At 38.5% G+C, this 21,396-nt stretch overlaps 1 protein-coding gene across 1 annotated transcript; it reads right to left on the reverse strand.

Annotated features, from left to right (window-relative positions):
• Window positions 1-1,448: 1,448 nt before the first annotated feature.
• LOC127582960 (peptide YY-like) lies at window positions 1,449-20,224 on the reverse strand. The gene is made up of 4 exons (XM_052038618.1): window positions 20,154-20,224; window positions 16,631-16,818; window positions 9,345-9,420; window positions 1,449-1,680 (listed from the first exon to the last, which is right to left on the reverse strand). The coding sequence occupies exons 2-3, from the start codon at window positions 16,816-16,818 to the stop codon at window positions 9,405-9,407; spliced, it is 204 nt and encodes a 67-aa protein (XP_051894578.1). The 5' UTR covers window positions 20,154-20,224; the 3' UTR covers window positions 1,449-1,680; window positions 9,345-9,404.
• Between the last annotated feature and the right edge of the window lie 1,172 nt (window positions 20,225-21,396).

Raw genomic sequence — 21,396 nt, forward strand, 5'->3', positions numbered from 1 at the left:
TTTTCTCATTAGCATATCAGGAAGTTCCAAGCATTTTTACTTGCAACATATGGTGTCTGAAAGGATAAGTGAATGAGGAGTTGTTAATAAAGTTTTCACAGAGCTGGTCACATCATTTCCAGTGATATCCTACTGAAGGCAATCAACTTAAGGTCATGGCTCCATTCCTTGGAAAATATCAGCACACCTCATGCACAAACCAGCTGACATTCTCCTTATGTTGAAGCATATACTAAAATACTAAAAGTTGTCCCAATTCAAAGTCTGAAATAAAATTTTCTTTCAACGTAAATCATCAATATTTTGATAAATATCTTGTAGAGTACATGTTGCTTTTTTAATAAATGCACTCAGTTGGTTTGATCATGATGTGAACCTAAATCCACCACATCTGAGAGGTGTCACACTCAGCTCAGTTGGTTGCACCTTTTAAATCAAAAGTTGTGGGTTCAAGTGTCACTCCAGATTGGTGTCACTTACTCACCTCTTTGCAGACTGTGGATTTGCTAAGAGGATGTGAGAAGGATGCAAAGCTCCTTGTCTCTGTTCATCCCAAGAAGCTGCGTAACAGAGGAGTCTCTGATCTATGGGCTGTTCCCAGGGGCACACACCAAGACAGACTTCAAGTGGAAGGTCATCAACTCAGTGAACGATGCCCTTTGGTCTGCCCAAAACTTGTTGGTCTTCCAGCACAGTGAGGTGTCAGTAAGGAATGCTGCAGGAGTACATGCTGAGGGATGCACTGAGGCTTAGTGCAGCCAATGCAAAGGCTCTGTGGGGAAGGACCACAGTCTAGGCTCCTTCTGCTACCACACATGGAAGGACTAAGTCGGGTGGGGAAGCCCCTCAAACAATGAAAGGGTGTCTCACTCCAAGGGGCCATATAAGTGGCAATGGTACGATGGTTTTAAAAAAATAAGCTAACACTACTGAATGTATTGACCATGAATGTAAATGCTTTGCACTGTTTCTTCTGTTGTATATTTTTTTATTATGAATAAGGTTTATTTTTGAAATATAAAAAAAGTCTGAGGCCTTCTAAGGCCCTGCCTGCCTTCTGAAGTGAGCATAAGAGATTCATGGCACTATCCAAAGAGTGGGGAAACATTCTAAGCAGTGTTCTATCTTCAACCAATGTACATTTTCTCTTTGTTGTGACTTTGATGTATGCAAATTGGCAATGACATTTCTTACAATTGGGACCACATTTCAAAATTGCCTGCGAACAGTTTATAAAGTCCCTTAGATCGTAAAACTCATGAAGGTCACAAAGACACACAAAGGGCTACACCAAGAATATCTGGCCATGTAATTTCAGAGAAGCAGAGACTTCATTTTGGATGCAAATTTGATTGATCTTTAATTTGATTAAACTTTAATTGCACATAAACATTTTTACAATACAAACAAGATATTTTTTTCTCAGAAAGACCCCCCATTTTGTTTTTTTTCTTGATTGCCATATATTATTTTAACAATAAATTATGTACAATTGCCTGCCACAAAAAAGCTTCAATGGTTTCTCAATGCATGAAAAAGGTTTGCATGCAGTGATCCTTTTGGTTTGGTGTAGTCTTGTCATAATTCTTTAGAGGTCAGGTCCTTCCGCACCATAATTAAAATGCATAAACACAAAAGGTACAATGAGGATGAAATCACCACATCAAGGAATCATAGTATCTGTGAAAAGGAATATTGAAACAGATGAGAAATTGAAATGCATATAAAATGAAGGTTTATATCCATAAAACTGCCAAAGGAACTGCAAGTAATTAAATATCTGGTTTGGTTACTGATGTGAATAAACTTTTGCGCCATAGTGGCATAATTCTGTGGTGTACCTTATTAAATGGTTATTAATAGAACCACTTTACTCTTGCAAACAGAATTTCACAGCCAACTTACTCAGGAGACATCAACAGTAATATCAATTATGATTAAAGTTACTGGAAAACTGTGCAATAGTTTTACCTGAGTTCTTATTAGCCTGAGTTTAACCGACATATTTTCACATTTAAACTGTCATTACATCTAAGCTTACAAATCAATTGCTTTGCACAGCACTGGAGATCAAAGAAATGAACAATTCTTCAGAAAATGGAGGTGTTAGGTATTGTAAGATGCCAGATTAGTTCGAGGCTCCCAGGCCTGTGATATCCTATAGTGCATGAGGTCTAAGGCAAGACTGGGGACAGGGAGATTGTGGTGAGGTCTGGAGATGAAGAGTCAGGAGAATCAAGAGATAACCACAGGACATTAGTTGGAGAGTTGATCAAAGTAAATAAGTGTGACCCAGAAATATCCATCATCACGTTTCACTCCAGGAAAATTTGATTTTTATTCACAACACTGAAATGAGTCATGTGATTGGATTTCTAGGCAGTTGTGTGCTTACAATGGATGTTTAAGATAAAATGTTTCACTTATGGAACACTACAGCTTCATAGTGATTAAGTTAATGCTCTTGTATCCAAATGTCTGGCCTATTTATCGAGATATACAAGTTTGAAACCCACCCACAGCTGTTGAGGAAATTAAAATTCAAATCATTAAATACCTCTGAAATGAAAAGCTAGTCTCGGTAATGGTGACCATGAAACTGAGAAATTGTCATAAAATCTATCTGTTTCATGAAAGATAATTAGATATTCTTCCTGGTCTGCTATATTTGTGACTCCAGCCTAAAGAAATGTAATTGAATCTTAAGTGCCTTCTGAAAAATCCTAGTAAGCCATTCAGCTCTGGGGCAATCAGGGATGGGCAATAAATAGCAGTTATGCCAGAAACATTTACATCCCATGGACACACAAATAAAACAAAAAGGTTGGGTAAATATTAAAGATTTTCCTAAGCTCCACGTATTTTCCTTAAGTGCTCTTTCTATTTTTTATAATTTCACAGTTTTTAAACCACAACTCATTCTATTGAACATTTACTGCCAGACCCTCAAGGAACTTTTGAAAATCCCAGTTAGTACTCCTTGATTTACATGAAGTCTCTCCGATTAATGATTCACAGTGGATCCTTCTCTTGGGCTTCTCAATAAAACAAATTTACCTTTTTTTTAATTATGCCTCTTAAAGTTGACTTTATACTTTTTCTACAATCATTTTCATAAAATACACCATTATTTCAGATGTATGTTTTTTCTGTCACATGATGACATCACAAGAGTTTAGAATTATAGTAGTAAAAGAAAAAAAAAGATCCAGCAAGGATCTAATAGAAGAAAAGCAAAATAAGTAGGTGAAAGTAATGTTCCAAAGTATACAAAATGTGTGTTAACAGTAGTGTTAACAGTACAATCAAATATATTCCAATGAAGTTAAATGTAAAATTAGTCCAACTTAAACTTGGGTATAAGTTTGTTTCAGTTCAGTCACGGTTCTTATCTTCAGAGAAGTGATTATGTGAACAAAGTATAATGTATGTGCATAGAACTAATAGCGTTTCACTTGGATTACCAATTCTGTTCTTCAGATCTCAGATTAAGTGATATCCTCATGCTGTGTGAATGTCCTGAAACTCTGATAATTAGTAATGTGTACTGGTGCCATTTAAGTTTTTAATTTTCTGAATGTGGGTTTGGAAACACTAATAATGATCATAATCTGCTAATTTCAATATACATTACTTCAATCCTGTTCTATAAGGAATAGGCCTTATGATTAAGAAATCACCAGAGCCCCTGCATATTGGTGCCAATAAATAAATTATGGTGCAAAATAATGTGATTTACAACTTTTCCTCTATTTGACCTAAAACATCAACTGTTCAAGTTTGCAATGTTTTATTAATTGGTTGGTTTGCACTCAGTTAATTTGAGCTTTGCTAAATCGAACAGAAAAATCAAAACATTGACCTTTGATTGCTATTGATATGTTCCTCCTTCTAGCTCCAGCTCTATGAAGTTTGTATTTCCCTTCTTTAGGACTCCAATGGACACTACTATAAAATATTCTTAATAATTATCTTACCTTGATACAGTTTTTGAAAAAGTACACTTTATTACATATAAATTGGCTAATGTGGTTTCCCAGGAACTGAAAGTGCCCCCTTTGAAACATCAAGGGATTAGGTAAAGCATGTAGCAAGGTATTTTACAAACAATTGCTGATTACTATAAACTCTTCAGAAAATATTCATTACTATGTGCTATTGAGAGCAATATTTCAGTTTGAATTTTATTGTAGTACTAAATAGGTGTAATAAAAATATTGAAGTTGATCTTAAACCTAATAGCCCAGGAGAAACAGAAGGCAGTTAAAAATGAACATAATTTAGCCACTTGAACGTCAACTCTTATATCTGTTATTCCTCCAGAAGGAACCAGAAGATGCATGCAAATCAGGGTCCTATTGCATCATTGGGACCCTGGTGGCATTTTAATCAATGTCTGAGTGGGAAAGTCACCAGGCTGAACAGGTGAGCAATTTATGGCAAGGACTAGGAAGCCTTCTAGGTAAGTACTCCTGTGGGCCTTCCATCCCCAACAACTGTCTCCAACCCATTCCTTCCATCTTGTGAAACCTTTCCACGTCACCCTCACTGACAAACCTGGGAAGTTACAACAAGTTCAAGGCATAGAATGCTCTTTCCTACCAGCAGCCACCCTGTGCACTATATCTGGGTGGGAACTGAACTGTCAATATTTATGTGAAAATTACTGAAACCTCCCAGCATCCCCAACAAAAAATTAAATTTCTAGAGATGTAACATTGGAAGAAATTCATTCCAAGTTAAACCACTTCAAGTTTATTTCATTCATGCATTGATCACCAACTATTTTGACCGCTAACATTTAACAGTCTCTCCTTTTCTCTCTCACCCTCACCAACTAAAGTGGATACACAGACAGACAGGCAAGTAGGTAGATAGGTAGATGTCTCCGCAGTTTCTTTGTTAATGTAAAGCTCTGCCTGGTTTTGGACTTCCCTATGCTTGGAAATATCTTTCCTGCATTTAGTTTGCCCAGCTCTATCAGGATTTCATAAGTTTCAATGATATTTCCTCTTATTCTTCTAAACAGTGAATATAAGCCCAATTTTCCCAATTTCTCTTCAGATATCAGTCCTGCCATTCCCAGAATCTGTCTTCACTGCACTCCTTCCAAGGCAAGAATATCCTTCTTCAAATAACGATACTAAAACTACACACAATACTTAAGGTATGGGCTCATTAAGCTCCCATACTATTGCAACAAGACATCCAGTTCCTCTTCCCAGTCCCTCTGGCAATGAAAGACAACATACCATTTACCTTCTTAACTGCCTGCTGTACCAACATGTTAACTTCAATTGACCAGTACACAATGACATCCATGTCACACTGCACCTCCCCCTTTCTTAATCTTTCACTGTACAGATAATAATGTTTTACTGGTTTTGCCACTGAGGTGGATAACCTCACACTTAAACTGCATCTGCCACATATTTGCCCATTCCCTCAACCTGTCCAAATCACACTGGAGCTTCTCTACATCCTCCTAACATCTCTCGATCCCACCCAGCTTTATTTCATCCACAAATATGGAAATATTACAGTTAACTCAAATACTAGAGGATATACATTTAAGGTGAGAGGGGAAAGTTTAACGGAGATGTGTGAGGTAAGTTTTTTGTCACACAGAGAGTGGTAAGTGCCTGGAATGGGCTGCCAGGGGTACTGGTGGAAGCAGATCCATAGAACATAGAACAGTATGGTACAAGAACAGGCCCTTCAGCCCACAATGTTGTGCCAAACTAATTAAGCTAAATATTCCTTCTGTCTGCACATGGTCCATATTCCTCCATTCTCTGCATATTAATGCGCCTGTCTAAGAGCCTCTGTCCTATCTTCTTCCACCACCACCCCAGGCAGCACATTCCAGGCACCTTCCTGTGTAAAAAAAACTTTCCCCCTCTCACCCAAAATGCATGGCCTCTAATATTAGACATTTTAAACCTGGGAGAAGGATACCAGCTATCTACTCTACCTATGCCTCCTATAATTTATAAACTTCTCTCAGGTTTCCCCTCAGCCTCCATAGCTCCGGAGAAAACAACCCTAGTTTGTCTAACCTCTCCTTATAGCACATGCCCTCTAATCCAGGCAGGTTCCTGGTAAACCTCTTCTGAACCCTTTCCAAAGCCTACACATCCTTCCTATAATGGGGCAACCAGAACTGAATGCAATACTCCAGATGTGGCCTAACCAAAGTTTTATAAAGCTGCAGCATAAATTCCTGATTTCAGTGCCTTGACTAATAAAGGCAAGCATGCCATATGCCTTTTTTAACACCCTGTTGAGTTGTGCAGCCACTCTCAGGGAGCTTTGGACCTGAACCCCAAGATCACTCTGTACGTCAACGCTGTTAAGGGTTCTGCCATTAACTCTTTCTTGTTATATTTGACCTCCCAAGTGCAACAGCTCACACTTGCCTGGATTAAACTCCATCTGCTATTTCTCCACCCATATCTTCAACTGGTCTATATCCCGCTGTATCCTTTGGCAACCTTCTACACTATCCACAATGACACCAATCTTTGTGTAATCCACCCATCCACGTTTTCAACCAAGTCATATATATATATAGATAGATAGATAGATAGATAGATATAGATATATACATCACAAACAGCTGAGGTCCCAATACAGATCCCTGTGGAACACCACTAGTTACGGTGTTACAGTCCTCTAGCCAGATGAAGACCCATTGATCACGACCCTCTATCTTCTATTAGCAAGCCAATTCTGAATCCAAATGGCCAAGATTCTATGTATCTTAATCTTCTTGATTAGCCTATCATGAGGGAACTTGTCGGAAGCCTTACAAAAATCCATGTAGGTAATATCCATAGCTCTACCCGTATTGATCACCTTGGTCACCTCCTCGAAAAACTCAATCAAGATAGTAAGACGTGACCTGCCCCATACAAAGCCATGCTGACTGTCCCTAATCAGGCCGTGCTTTTCCAAATGTTCATATATTCTATCCCTAATAATCCTCCTCAATAGCTTCCCTACCACTGATGTGAGACTCACCAGCCTATAATTTCTAGGATTATCCCTATTTCCCTTCTTGAACAAAGGAACAACATTAGCTAGTTGCCAATCCTCTAAGACTTCGCTTGTGCCTAGAGGTCCTCTGGGACCTCGTCTGTGACTAGACAATAGTGGAACTTAAGAGGCTTATAGATAGACACATGAATATGCAAGGAATGGATGGATATGGATCACCTGCAGACAGAAGAGATTTAGTTTAATTTCACATCATGTTTGCACAGACATCGTGGGCCAAAGGGCCTGTTTCTGTGCTGTACTATGCTCTATATTCTAACTCCCTCATCTGTGGGGTCCTTAAGACAAAGGAGCAGAAGTCAGCCATTCAGCCCATCGAGTCTGCTCCACCATTCTATCATGAGCTGATCCATTCTCCCATTTAGCCCCACTCCCCTGCCTTCTCACCATAACCTTTGATGCCCTGGCTACTCAGATACCTATCAATCTCTGCCTTAAATACACCCAATGACTTTGCCTCCACAGCCGCCCATGGCAACAAATTCCACAGATTCACCACTCTCTGGCTAAAGAAATTTCTCCGCATCTCTGCTCTGAATGGGCGCCCTTCAATCCTGAAGTCATGCACTCTTGTACTAGACTCCCCTACCATGGGAAACAACTTTGCCACATCTACTCTGTCCAGGCCTTTTAACATTTGAAATGTTTCTATGAGTTCCCCCCTCATTCTTCTGAACTCCAAGGAGTACAGCCCAAGAGCTGTCAAACGTTCCTCATATGTCAACCCTCTCATTCCTGGAATGGTCATCTGTTCTGGGACGCCTGCTCTTTGTGATTTTTATAAATAACTCGGATGAGGATGTGGAAGGGTGGGTTAGTAAGTTTGCTGATGATACAAAGGTTGGAGGTGTTGTGGATAGTGTAGAAGGTTGCTGTAGATTACAACAGGATATTGATAGAATGCAGAGCTGGGCTGAGAAATGGCAGATGGAGTTCAACCCAGATAAGTGTGAAGCGATACACTTCGGGAGATCAAATTCAAAAGCAGAATACAAGGTTAATGGCAAGACTCTCAGCAGTGTGGAGGAACAGAGGGATCTTGGGGTCCACGTCCATAGATCCCTCAAGGTTGCCACACAGGTTGATAGGATTGTTAAGAAGGCGTACGGTGTATTGGCCTTCATTAGTCGAGGTAATGAGTTCAAGAGCCCCGAGGTGATGTTGCAGCTCTATAGAACTCTGGTCAGACCACACTTGGAGAATTGTGCTCAGTTCTGGTCACCTCATTATAGAAAGGATGTGGAAGCTTTAGAGAGGGTGCAGAGGAGATTTACCAGGATGTTGCCTGGATTGGAGAGTATGTCTTATGAGGATAGGTTGAGCGAGCTAGGGCTTTTCTCTTTGGAGAGAAGGAGGATGAGAGGTGACTTGATAGAGGTGTACAAGATGATAAGAGGCATGGATCGAGTGGACAGTCAGAGACTTTTTCTCAGTGTGACAATGGCTAACACGAGGGGACATAATTTTAAGCTGATTGGATGAAGGTATAAAGGAGATGTCTGGGGTAAGTTGTTTTACACAGAGAGTGGTGGGTGCATGGAATGCACTGCTGGCTGAAGTTGTGGGGTCAGATACATTAGGGACATTTAAGAGACTCTCAGATAGACACATGAATGAGAGAAAAATAGGGGGCTATGTGGGAGGGAAGGGTTATGTAGATCTTAGAGCAGGATAAAATGTCTGCACAACATTGTGGGCCGAAGGGCCTGTACTGTGCTGTAGTGTTCTATGATCTATATCATTAATAATGTTATATATTTGTGAATATCCCAAATACTTCCAATGTGAAAATCCAAAATTTGATGTCAGTGGTCTCGGGTAGTTTCACAGGCTGTACTATTGGCAGAGTTGTCCACTGACATCAAGCTACAATCATTTAAACTGATATGCATTGAAGCTACTAATGAATTAGTCCTACCACACAATACCCTGAAAAATACCTGGTCTGAGATTTTAATGGATTACTAAGGCATGATTACAGCTGAACAAACCATCTGGCTCTAAAAATTAATTTTATCTACATTGGGAGTGCAGCCTTATCAGTTCCCATCAAAATAATGTTTGATTTTTCACTTTATTACAACAATATTTTTTTAAATGCTCTATTTCTGTGGGCTCTAGGAATTCCATATATTCTTTGAAAAAGATGCTAACAAAAGATGTGAATTATCTTTATAATTATTGATTTGCTTTAAAAGTGTCTGAGTGAGGAAGTGAATCAGCATCCTTGCACTGTAGGACACTGACCTCTCAAGCATTAGTAATATTCTCCAAGCTGTATTTACCTTGACTTCCCAACATGATCTCTGCTTTCATCAAAAGGGGAATCTGACAAAGCTTCTGGATTATCTCTTCCCATATCTGTTAGAGAGAAAAAAACAATTCAGTTCAATTACAGAATAATTTCCCTTATACATTTAGTTACAATATATCAAAAAACTTTCCATTCAGTAACATCTGGACGACTGTAATTCAAATTAAATAGTTCATACAGATGTCCAGTCACCCATACAAATATATCGTGCAGGATTCCCATTAGTAAATGGGAAATGTACATTTGATATATTTTAACTATTCAAGCACTCTTTGGAAATATATCAGTTCAGAATATGTGACAAAGGGTACCTAATGAGTGAATACTGATTTTACTCCATGAATGCAGGGCTCAGCTACAAAAGAGTTGTAAACCACATTCTCCAGTAATTCCTAACATCAGTATTACACTCTTCATATATCTTCTATGTGCAAATCAGGTAAAAATTTGTGGGATATCATATACCTGGAAGTTGCTGTTGATTGTGCTGGTGCTGTATTTGTAAGAAAACAGAAATTTATTTAAAGCAAAACATTGAACACTTCCCTTATGAGTTTGAGAATGATAAAACTGTGTGGAGCAGTTGATTGAAAGTTTGATTACAAAGAATTACATTGAATTCATGGCCCAAGTGATTTATAGAGACGTTTTTATACAACACATAAGACCTCACACCCTGTCAACATATCCTCCTATCTCCCTCTCATGTACTACTCTAGCTTCCCTTTAAGTAAATTTATGCCCCTCACTTTAACTATTCCCAATGGTAAATTAGTAAATTGGTTTATGATTGTCATCTGCACCAAGATACTGTCAAAAACTTGCCTTGCATACCATTCATACAGATCAATTCATTACAACAGTGCATTGAGGTAGTACAAGGTAAAACAATAACAGAATGCAGAATTAAGTGTTACAGTTGAGAAGAAAGTGCAATGCGGTTAAACAATAAAGTGCAAGGTTATAATGAGATAGATTGTGAGGTCAATAGTCGATCTTATCGTACTAGGGAATTGTTCAATAGTCTTATAACAGCACGATAGTAGCTGTCTTTGAGCCTGGTAGTACGTGCTTTCAGGCTTTTGTATCTTCTGCCCGATGGGAGGGGGGAGGAAAGAGAATGTCCAGGGTGAGTGGGATCTTTGATTATGCCGGCTGCTTTAGCAAGGCAGTGAGAAGTATGGGCAGGCTGGTTTCCTTGACGTACTGAACTCTGTCCGCAACTCTCTGCAGTTTCTTGTGGTCACAGGCAGAGCAGTTGCCATAGCAAGCTGTGATGAATCTGGATAAGATGCTTTCTATAGTGCATCAATAAAAATTGGTGAGGGTCAAAGGGGACATACCAAATTTCTTTAGCCTCCTGAGGAAGTAGAGGCACTGGTGAACTTTCTTGGCTGAAATTTCTTTATGGAGTATAGAATTTCCTGCATGTACGATGTTGACAAATGTCTTCGCAGGAAAGTGATCAAGAATGAATAATTTATATTGAGAGATTAGATAAATATTCTGTATTTACCTTTGGGAGCTTTGGAGCAAATAAATGAATGTTTCATCAGGAGTTGTGATGGATTGATTAAAGATGATGTTGATTAGAACTGGTCTGTGGAGGGGGCAGTTTAATAGGTCAAATGATTTTCTCTCACTCTGTGCCTTTTTTAAAATATATTATTCCTCTGAATTTTCTGTTGAGCAGGAAAGTCAGGAGAACTAAAATGAAATAGCATAGACATGTGAAAAAAGTGGACAAGCTGATGATATGTTAAGATAAAAAGCAGGAAACCACTAGGTCAGCCTTAAATTAATTGGCACCAAATGGTTCGGAAAGATTTCTTAATGCAGTCAGGCTAATGGAGGATCATGGCAACTGAGAAAAGAGCTTTACTTTGGGTAATGCCCTAAGTAAGACGTACTGTATTACTGTGTCAATACACCATATTGCCTTTCACCTCTGAAATCAAACACCATTTCATGATATTGTGCAATATGTAATGTGGGCTATTTACTGTAATTGATTTTATTAAATATATCAGATACAGGTTTTTTTTAATGTGTAAACTGTTGGATCATTCTTTTTGCCAAATCTCTCTTCCTCTCATGGTTTACACTGGGAAATGGCACTGGGGATATTTCAGTGCCATTTCCGAAATGACTGTTCTTTCTGTCTGACTGGATAAATGAAACTCTTGGCAGATGACTTATCAAGAGTGTCATCAGAAGGGAGGCCAGTCCTCTCCTCTTCCACACGCCACAAAAGTGCCTGCAAGGTAGGCTTGAAGGCAGTACTATTATTCAATGATCAATTATCTCTGAACTGTAGCTACCTGCAGTTAAATGTATAGTTTTGCAGCTCATCTGCGATTCATGCCACTGTAAATATTAATCTCATGCCTTTTCTGTAATTAAAAAAAAAAGTCAACTATCATGCCAACTATTTTCCCTCATTATCACTGGCTTGGCACGACATGTGGTTATGCAGCAGCTTGGGATCAGTGCAAATGCTGCAAGACAAACACCTACACTTATTTAAAAATGTTGAATTAATGCCCATTTGGCTATTTATACTCTAAAATCATTTAAACTAATAGAAGATATTAAATTATTGCAGTTAAATTGCATATAACTAATTGGAGAGTCACCAATGTCTGTCCCTAGTTTTGGGTTGAGTGCATGTACAAAACACATAACAACAAGCCCTAAAAATAATGAGGAATCAAAGACCCATCAACCGGTCAGGTTTTTACCATTAACGTCACTAATGTGTACATGCCACATGTAGGTTGGTTAAGTTGGTTGCACATTTACTTGTTTCAGAAAGGAGCACAAGATCATTCTGGGAATTAAATACAGAAGTCTGGTTAATACTATGGACAGCACTATCATGTTTCGAATGAAATGTTAATCTAAGGCACTATCTGTCTGTTCAAGTGAGGTAAAGCATCCATAGCAGTATTTTGATAGGACTAAGGAGTTCTCTTGATATCCTGACAATTAACCATACCTCAACGAATATAACCATATGCACTATCTGGTCATCTATTTGTTTGCTGATTCGGAGACTATGCTGTTTACTGGTTAGTTTTCAATTTGACTCTATAATAATAATAATAACTTCACTTTAAAAGCAATGGTCACAAGAAAAAAGATTGCAATTATATAGTACTTTCAACACAGTAAAAAGCCCCAAGATGTTTTGCAGGAACATTACAAGCAATATTTGATTTGAGGTCTTAGAAAGAGATATTAGAACAGATGAGCAAAAGCTCAAACAAGAAATAGATTTTAAGGAGAATCTTAAAGCTGCAAAGAAAGAGTTGAAAAGGCAGAGAATTTAGAGTGGGAGTTCTGGAGTTCAGGATCAAGACAGCTGAAGAATTGACCACCAGTTGTGTAATGATGAAAAGCAGGAATTCAAAAGAAGCTGAAAGTGAAGGAGCACAGATACCTTGGAGGGCTGTAGGGACATGTCAGAATACAGAGGTAGAGAGAGGTCACTTTATAAGTTTGAAAAAAAGGATGAGAGTTTTGAAATTGAGGTATTGATCATCTATGAGCTAGTGTTGGTCTAGGATGAGCGAAAGAGAGGTGTAAGTTAGAATATGGGAAGCACTCGTTGGATAACCAAGAGGGAAATTGAGATAAAGGCTGGGACTGTTTTGCAATACTGTAGTCTAATGATAATAATCATGGATGCAGTTCTAGCAACTGATGGGAAAGGTACGGGCATTTGCAGGAAGGAAGAGGGACTGTGGGCAGAATTTGTGATAGAGTCTGAAGACAATGGTTTGCTGTTTCCCAAATATCCACAGAGGAAATTTCTTCTCATTCAGTAGTGATTCGAATGTAGACATTTGGAAAAAATGAGTAAGAATCTGGGAAGTAGTCGCACATTCTATGACAGAGGAAAGGAAAGAGAGGTTGGGCATAGGGTGGTAATTTGCAAGGTCTAAGTGTTAAATGTTTTTCTTCGAAGAGAAGTTTGATGGTAACAGATTTGAGGGGAAGGTTTCATTATCTGCAGTGAGAGAACTATTAATAAATTAGCTATAACGAGGGCCCGAGAGGAAAGTTGGGTGAACGGCAGTGGGAGCATAAGATGGATCTCATGGTCAAGGTGAGCTCAGAGAGCATATGGAGTTATAGGAGAGAAGCTACAGAACATGCAAGTTCATGGTAGGATAAGAGGGAGTTGGGCCAGGGGTTAGGAAAAGGAGGGTAAAAGCAGAGGCAGCTGAAATGATGGTATTATTTTCTGGAACAAAAAGTCCCTAAGTTCCTTGCACTGTGTTAGAACTGAGGATGGAGCAGGCAGGTGAGAAGGTGGTTTGTAGCAAAGAAGCATGGGGTCATCTATCCATTTCAGCATAACCTGGACTAGTAAGAAATTTTGGCAAATGAGATCAGGACCCAATAGTGCTTTAGGGTTTATAGAAAGATGTTTCTGTTCATTCAATCCATTTACAAGAAGTTATGAGTACCTGAATCTTAATGAATGGCAAGAAAATAAAAGAGCGTAACGCATAACCGAAGTGACTGGAGATGTAGTAACAAAGATCACGGATACATTCCTAACTAAAGATATTTATTTTTGTGTAAGAAGGTGTCTGTTGTAATTTTGTGGAAGTGATCAGCAAATTGCTTCTCTGTGTTATCCCAGAGTTCTTCTCCTTCTTCACACTTGAATACAGGTGGAGGAGATTTGTGCGAAAAACTCTTTCAATCTCAACCCAGTTCACAGGGGAGTCTTTCCACCAGATTAACAAGACTGTTTACTGGGGAAAAAGGAAATATCAAACTGATGAAGGATGACGCCATCGTTTCTAAAACCTCCCTGATACTCCAAACAATGCAAAACCAGTTGTCCATTGTCTCTTAACTAAACAGGTGATAAAAGGCTTCTGATCACATTTATTACCAAATAAAAATTGAGACATTTTTAAAAATAAAGATGAACCCATTCTGTTTTTTCAGCATAGAGCCAAGATACTTGAGAGTCATTTGTTAAATTCATCTGTGTAAAGAAAACAAACCATGCTGTTAAATGGGCTAAATGTTTGTGATGTTGTAGACAATGTGCAAGTACCAGGGCCCATTAAGTACTTTGACATCACACGAGGTGTATTGCTTATCCCATGCAATTTAAAAGAACTTAAAATAGATTATATAACAAATGCACAAATTAGTCACCATCTGGAAGGATATGATGAAGGTACACACCTTCAAGTTCTTTATTTTCCTCTTTACAGATCCTGAATTATATCCTACGAATTTCCAAAATATTGAGCTTTTATTTTAAATGTCCTGCATTCACAAGTTTTTTTTTTGCATTATTTCAGATGAACCTACTCTCCTCTAAATCCTTTCCAGGAAATTGTTTTTGACTGTACTCTTTTGAAGGAGTATCAGAGAGCCACTGCTGTGAAGATATGAGTAGTAAACTGCTGCCATGTACTATAAGAAAGGTCGAATGAATGAACTGTCAGATTTCAGATTTAAGAAAGGACAGGAGCATCAGTAAAGCAGAAGGTCAGAACGTTAATTAGCCCCAACATTCAAACTTGGCAATGTGGTGACAGTCAATCATAAAAGGTTCAGCTTAAGTTTGTATTTATTTTTGGTAAAGCATTTTCTCTTCTACTAGAAGAGTTATGGCTTGCCTAAATGTTGCATTCATGAGATCTTCAAATTTTTGAGCGTATTTCATCTATAAAACTATAATGACTGACAAGGAAGGCCTTTACTTTACCATTGATTGTAAGATGAAGCAAAATTAAAACCCCAGAAATGCACATTGTCCCTTAATTCAAGCTAGAATGGGAATAATGTAAGGATATGGTGCACAGATACTGAAGTGCACTTGAAAGTAAATAATTGAAACAAGACCATGTTTATTAAAATAATGTTATATTTTGAATAAATATGCTGGGGCATGCAACATCAATCAATTTTTTTCAGCATGATATTATTACAACAGGACAGACCACAGTACATGTTGTGGACTGTGAGTGTTCAAGAAGGCAGCACAACACCAGCTTCTAAAGAACAAGTAGAGTTGGACAATCCATGCTAGCCTTGCCAGTGATAGCCACATTCCATAAAAGGAAAATTGTGATTTTTATTGTTCAATATAATAGACCTGAGATGGCAGCACTATTTTACTCTCCACAGATGCTGCCTGAACTGCTGAGTATTTCCAACACTTGCTCTTTTTACTTAAGAAAAAATACAATCCTGAAGTAAAACAGATATTCAGAATGAATACTGTTTCTCTGTATTTTGTAAGGGTAAGGTTTGCCAATGAGAATAACTACCTTGTTTTCTACTGTGACTACAATTCACAAGTACGTTTTTGACTATACACATTCTGATACCTTGAGGTCATGAGAAGCATTTCATTATTGGAAGTTATTTCCTTCCATATATTCCAACACGCAATTCAGTCAGGCACTCCTTATGAGAATCGGTCTCAATAAATTTAATTGTTCTCAATCTTTTGTTGAAACCAGGCCAACATTAGAAGAAGCATTTAGAAATTCATATTCCCACAATAACAATACTGTTCCTGAATGTAAGGACTGTAGCATATAGGAAAATAGTTTTAGAAATCACACTGTGAAGGGCTTCAATTCAAAGATAACACGTAAAGACATGTAGCTACACTGCATGAAATAGGAACATTGAAATTGCTTTTATTTCATTTTTGTTGGCTCATACTCTACATGCACCAGTTACTGCCAGTACTTCACACAACTACCTAAATTTCTCGTATGTAACTAGATTGTTCATGCTGGCAGTCTACTAGAAACAGTGAGAACACCTGATGCTCTTGTCGTACATTAATAGCAATTACACTCCAAACGTACACTACTGGGACATTCAGAGGTCACGATGGGTGACACATAAATGCAATTTTTTTATCCCTTTGCTCAACAAATGTCCAGTCATGACAGTTTCTAGCAGCAGTCATGATTAACAGACCAAACCGTGCTTAGGATTTGGCCTGGAGACATGCCTGAACTGTGCACTTGCCAATAAAGCTATGGAGAAACTGATGCTTATATTGCATAAAAATAGCTATATTCAATTCATTAAACAACAAAGGGAGTAAAGTATTCAGATCAATCACATGATATGACAGCTTAGCACTGTTAATGATCTGCAGCAGGAACTGCCTGTAGTGTGAGTTATTAATATGCAGTGTGAATAGATGCTAACTTGGTTGTTATCTTACATATTCAATGATGTGTGGTTCCAGTTTACCTCTGTCGTGTGATGAGATTGAGGTAATATCTGAGAGCAGAGTAGTACTTCGCCATTTCTTCAGGAGGTGCATTTTCTCCTGGGAACTCAGGTTTCAGAGGGTAGGCCTCTACAAGGGTCCCTATGCACACCAGCACACACACAGCAAGAACAATCAGGGTGGTCCAAGATTTCTGCACAGCCACCATCTGTCACATAGAGAAAGAAATGCAAAAATCAGTGCAATGCACCAAGATTAGACTCTGAAAGAGCAGCAAAAGACTTCAGTAAAGGAGTTGAGTAGACCTAGATTATTTAGAAGCTGGTTTTCATATTTAAATTATTAATGTTATGTTATTTTGACCTTGAAACAATTTCAAAGGTCTTTTTGCACAATGAGTACTGATTAAAGAGAAGAATTCTCAAAACAAAAAGGAGCTCAACTGCTTTCATTGAAATTCATCAGAGTTTCATTAAACTTTGTATTGTTATGAAAGCACCATGGCTTGGTGGGATTTACAGTGTTATTCTCAGCCTGGTAGGGAGAAGTGCCAACATGGTGGTTCTCGAACAAGGAAGAAGCTGGAGGAATGGGATGAGGGTGCGTTTTGGATGATGTGGAGACTACCAGAATGTCTGAACTAAGCAAGTTTGCCCCAGCGTTCTTGCCAAAGAGACAGAAACCCAAGAACAGAATCTGAAATTAATACAAATCCACCTATTCTGACAATGGTTGGTTTTAAAGAAAAGTTTGCCAAGCAAATATAAAGGTGGGAAAAAAGCCTTCTTTGGGTCTTGACTAATTTCAATTATCTGAATATGTGTAACATTTTAATGTAATACAGTACTCAGGTTGGTTCATGTCAGAAAAAATACTTAAAGCTATGCTGGATAAACAACGATACACTATTTGAAATGAGATGTCACATGAATGGAACTCAGATGTTCATGAATTAGACAGCAAATGGGTGGTATCAGCACAAAAATAAAACAATGGCAAAATAAAGGGAAGAGTAAATAGGAATATAAGAGGGAGAAAAAACTGATCAGCTTTCTACATTAATCATAAAATACTTCTTGTGATTAATGATATTTAACCACAAGTAGCATTACTTGTGATTAAATATCATTACCACTGCAAGCCATACATCTTATGCCTGAAACACAAGATAAATGGCAAAGGAAACACTTCATTTATATTTATACAACTTCCAGACGTGAAAATATTGAAGGAAAGAAGGCAAGATTTCTAATTAAAGCCTGAATAACTATAATAGCATCTGGGAGAACAACTGATGGACATAGATGTTTTGATAATTTTAAATAAACAATCTTAATATCATCATAGTACATTTTAGTTCTGTAACATTAAGGATTAAAGACATTGCATTACTGATAAAGAATGGAAATTCTGAATTCTTGCTGATTTGCACAAATAAAGCCTTATATTTCCTATGAGTTACATCTCCTGTTCTACCAGCTGACACATGCTCATTCTCTATGTGAATTCTTTCCATTGGTTCCATTCTATATAACTATGTCACTCACAGTGACAAAACAGTAAAGCTAACTTAGAAAAGTTACCATGAGTTACTAATAAAAAATTTGTCCACATTTCTGCCTCATATTGCTGCAAAAGATGCTTAATAATGAATGTTTTTCTTCCACTTATACCAATGTCCAACACTGAACACTGCAGTGGAACTTAGGTGAATAAACTGTGATTCCAAATATAGAGGGCTCTGCTGGTCCCACTCCCACTCACTTGTGATTCAGACATAAACATGAAATTAATTATCTGGAGATCTAATTCTGCTGGCCAGAGTTTCCTTTGTATCTTTAAAGTTCTGCCAGTAATTCATCAATAATACATCAATAATACATCAATAATACAATAATCAATCAGTAATACATCAATGATTTGGATGATGGAATAAATGGTTGTGTGGCTAAGTTTGCGGATGACACCAAGATAAGTGGAGGAGTAGGGAGCATAGAGGAAATAGAAAGAATGCAGAGGGACCTAGACAGTTTAGGAGAATGGGCAAGAAAATGGCAGATGAGATTCAATGTTGAGAAATGTGCAGTTGTACACTTTGGAAGTAGAAATAAGCGGGTAGATTATTATCTAGAAGGAGAGAAGATTGATAGTGCGGTAGTACAAAGGGACTTGGGGGTACTTATACAAGATACCTTAAAAGTTAACCACCAGGTTGGATCGGTGGTTAAGAAAGCGAATGCTATGTTGGCATTCATCTCGAGAGGTATAGTGTATAAAAGTAAGGAAGTGTTGATGAGGCTCTACGGGGCGCTAGTGAGGCCTCATTTGGAATACTGTGCGCAGTTTTGGGCCCCGCATCTTAGGAAGGATGTGCTGACGTTGGAGAGGGTTCAGAGGAGATTTACGAGAATGATTCCAGGAATGAAAGGGCTTAAGTATGATGAGCGTTTGTCGGCTCTTGGACTGTACTCGCTGGAGTTCAGAAGGATGAGAGGGGACCTCGTAGCGACATTTAAAATGTTGACAGGTAAGGATAGAGTAGATGTGGCTAGGCTGTTTCCCTTGGTGGGCGTGTCCAGGACCAGAGGGCACAATCTTAGAATTAGAGGGTACAGTTTCAAGACAGAGATGAGGAGAAGTTTCTTTACCCAGAGGGTGGTGAAATTGTGGAACTCCTTGCCACGCACAGCAGTGGAGGCCAGATCAGTGGGGGTGTTCAAGGAGGAGATAGACAGATATCTAAATAGTCAGGGTATCAAGGGATATGGGGATAAGGCTGGCAAATGGGATTAGAATAGTTTTTTTTTCTCTCTCTTTTTTTCCCACCCCATTTCTTTTTCCCTTTTCCTTGGAGCAGACTCGATGGGCCGAATGGCCTGCTTCTGCTCCCTTATCTTGTGATCTTGTGAAAAATGTCGCAGCATAGAGCGGTAGCGAGTCATATCTCGGCAACAGTGCTCAATGTTAAATGCACCATTTAAACCACCGTACACGGCATTAAAATGACCTCTCATTCAAAGAGCGTTTAGTATTTTTTACGTGTTTTTATTCTCAGACAGTACATTAGCCTAGCATCAATCCTGTAGCTGACCTGAGCACATCATACTCAAAGCATGGAGAAAATAATTTTGTTTCCCCGGCCACAAAGATGCTTAGCTTTTAAGGTTAAAGCAGTTTAGTTTGAAGATATTCAGTAATAGCTGGTGATTTTTTTTCGAGTCTTGTGGACAATTGGATACCTTCTCCTCCGCATGCCAATCCCACACTTCACAGAACACAGTCAGTGATAGACAAAAAAATACCAACATGTTTTTGGAATATTGAATAACTTCGACCTACAAAACTACTGAAACAAGTTGCGTTCATTGAAGTTTCCATGCGCTGGCTGCTGCTGTCACCGCTTCGACAATCTTACACTTATTATGAGAGATTAGAACGTTTGAACTGGGGGGGTGGGGTGTCGATAGGGGTGGGGGAGGAATGCAGTATAAAGTAACTTGGAATTCGAGGCAATGCACTTGGATAAAGAAAACATGTACTCACGTCTTCTATTGTCTGGATGTCTTGCCGACGAGCAGAGAAAATCCTAGTGTACCTGTCCTGACTGATTTGCTCAGCCGTCCTCAGTTTGCTTCTGATGCTGCTCAAGATCTCAGGTCCCTTTTATATGTGCGGACTCTAAGACCACGAGGGAGGCGCTTCTTTGTCATCACCTCCTTTGACTTACTTTGCATTAATGAATTATAGGAAAATCGATATCCACTCACTGTCCTTGTTACCCCACACGGACTTGACAGATAGCTTAACTTCCGCAAAAATCATAAAATAGTCTCCGTCCCTCGTAAAAAGTAGTTATGACAAAACAAACAGACAAGTATCAGATCTGACATTTACGAATTATTTCCGAGTTACCTTAGTGCCCACTTGGCCATTGCCATCGATGCCTGCAGTAGTTGGGAGGGGCTGGGACAATAAACGTCTAAGACTGCAAAGCTATTCTAATGCCAGCTTTTAAAAAATACTTTCTTCTGATATATAAACACGTTATTTTAATGATTTAGCAGGCAGAAATGTTTTAATAATATCACTGTGATTGTAGTAAATCAAGTTTTTAATTTAATAGAACTCAGGCAAAACTTAAAATACTTGAGATATCTTTTTTACTGAAAGTGTCCTTAAAACTATTTCTGAAATAAAAAAGATCAATTGATGTGTTTTCGTATGAAGTGCTCAACTCAAGCAGTATCGACCACTTAAATGTGGGCTTTGACAAAATACAGCTTAAAAGATAGATTTAAACCTCCCATATCGAATTCATTTCTAGCCTATTAGACGCGTCAACTTTTCATTCACTTGCACGATCTAAAATCGAGAGTTTACATGTCTGATAACAGGGGGAAATGGTGAAAGTAGTGGTCGGGAACCAGTTAAACCGAAAACACTAAAGGTCTTCCGTGCAGCAAAAACGGAGACAGCAAAAGAAATTAAAGTTTCTTTCAAAGTCGTTTCGGGCCAGGTACAAACTATTGCCACAACGTTACGATATGAAGCATAAATCCAGGCCAATATTAAAACGGGTTAAAATTTCGAACAGTTATCTTTGACGGAGATTGACCCTATTGATAATGCAGATAATACAGCCCAGAGAAGCCTCTACTCCCCTGCCCCTCAGTAAAGGATTTTATAAACGTAATTCACCAGATGACTTGTTACCGACACGTCTTTTTCACCCAGAGAGCGGTGAGTACCTGGAATACACCGCCTGACGGAGTGGTGGAGGCAGAGT

This window comes from Pristis pectinata, chromosome 25 (assembly GCF_009764475.1).
Source record: "Pristis pectinata isolate sPriPec2 chromosome 25, sPriPec2.1.pri, whole genome shotgun sequence".
In the NCBI taxonomy this organism is placed as follows: Eukaryota; Metazoa; Chordata; class Chondrichthyes; order Rhinopristiformes; family Pristidae; genus Pristis; species Pristis pectinata.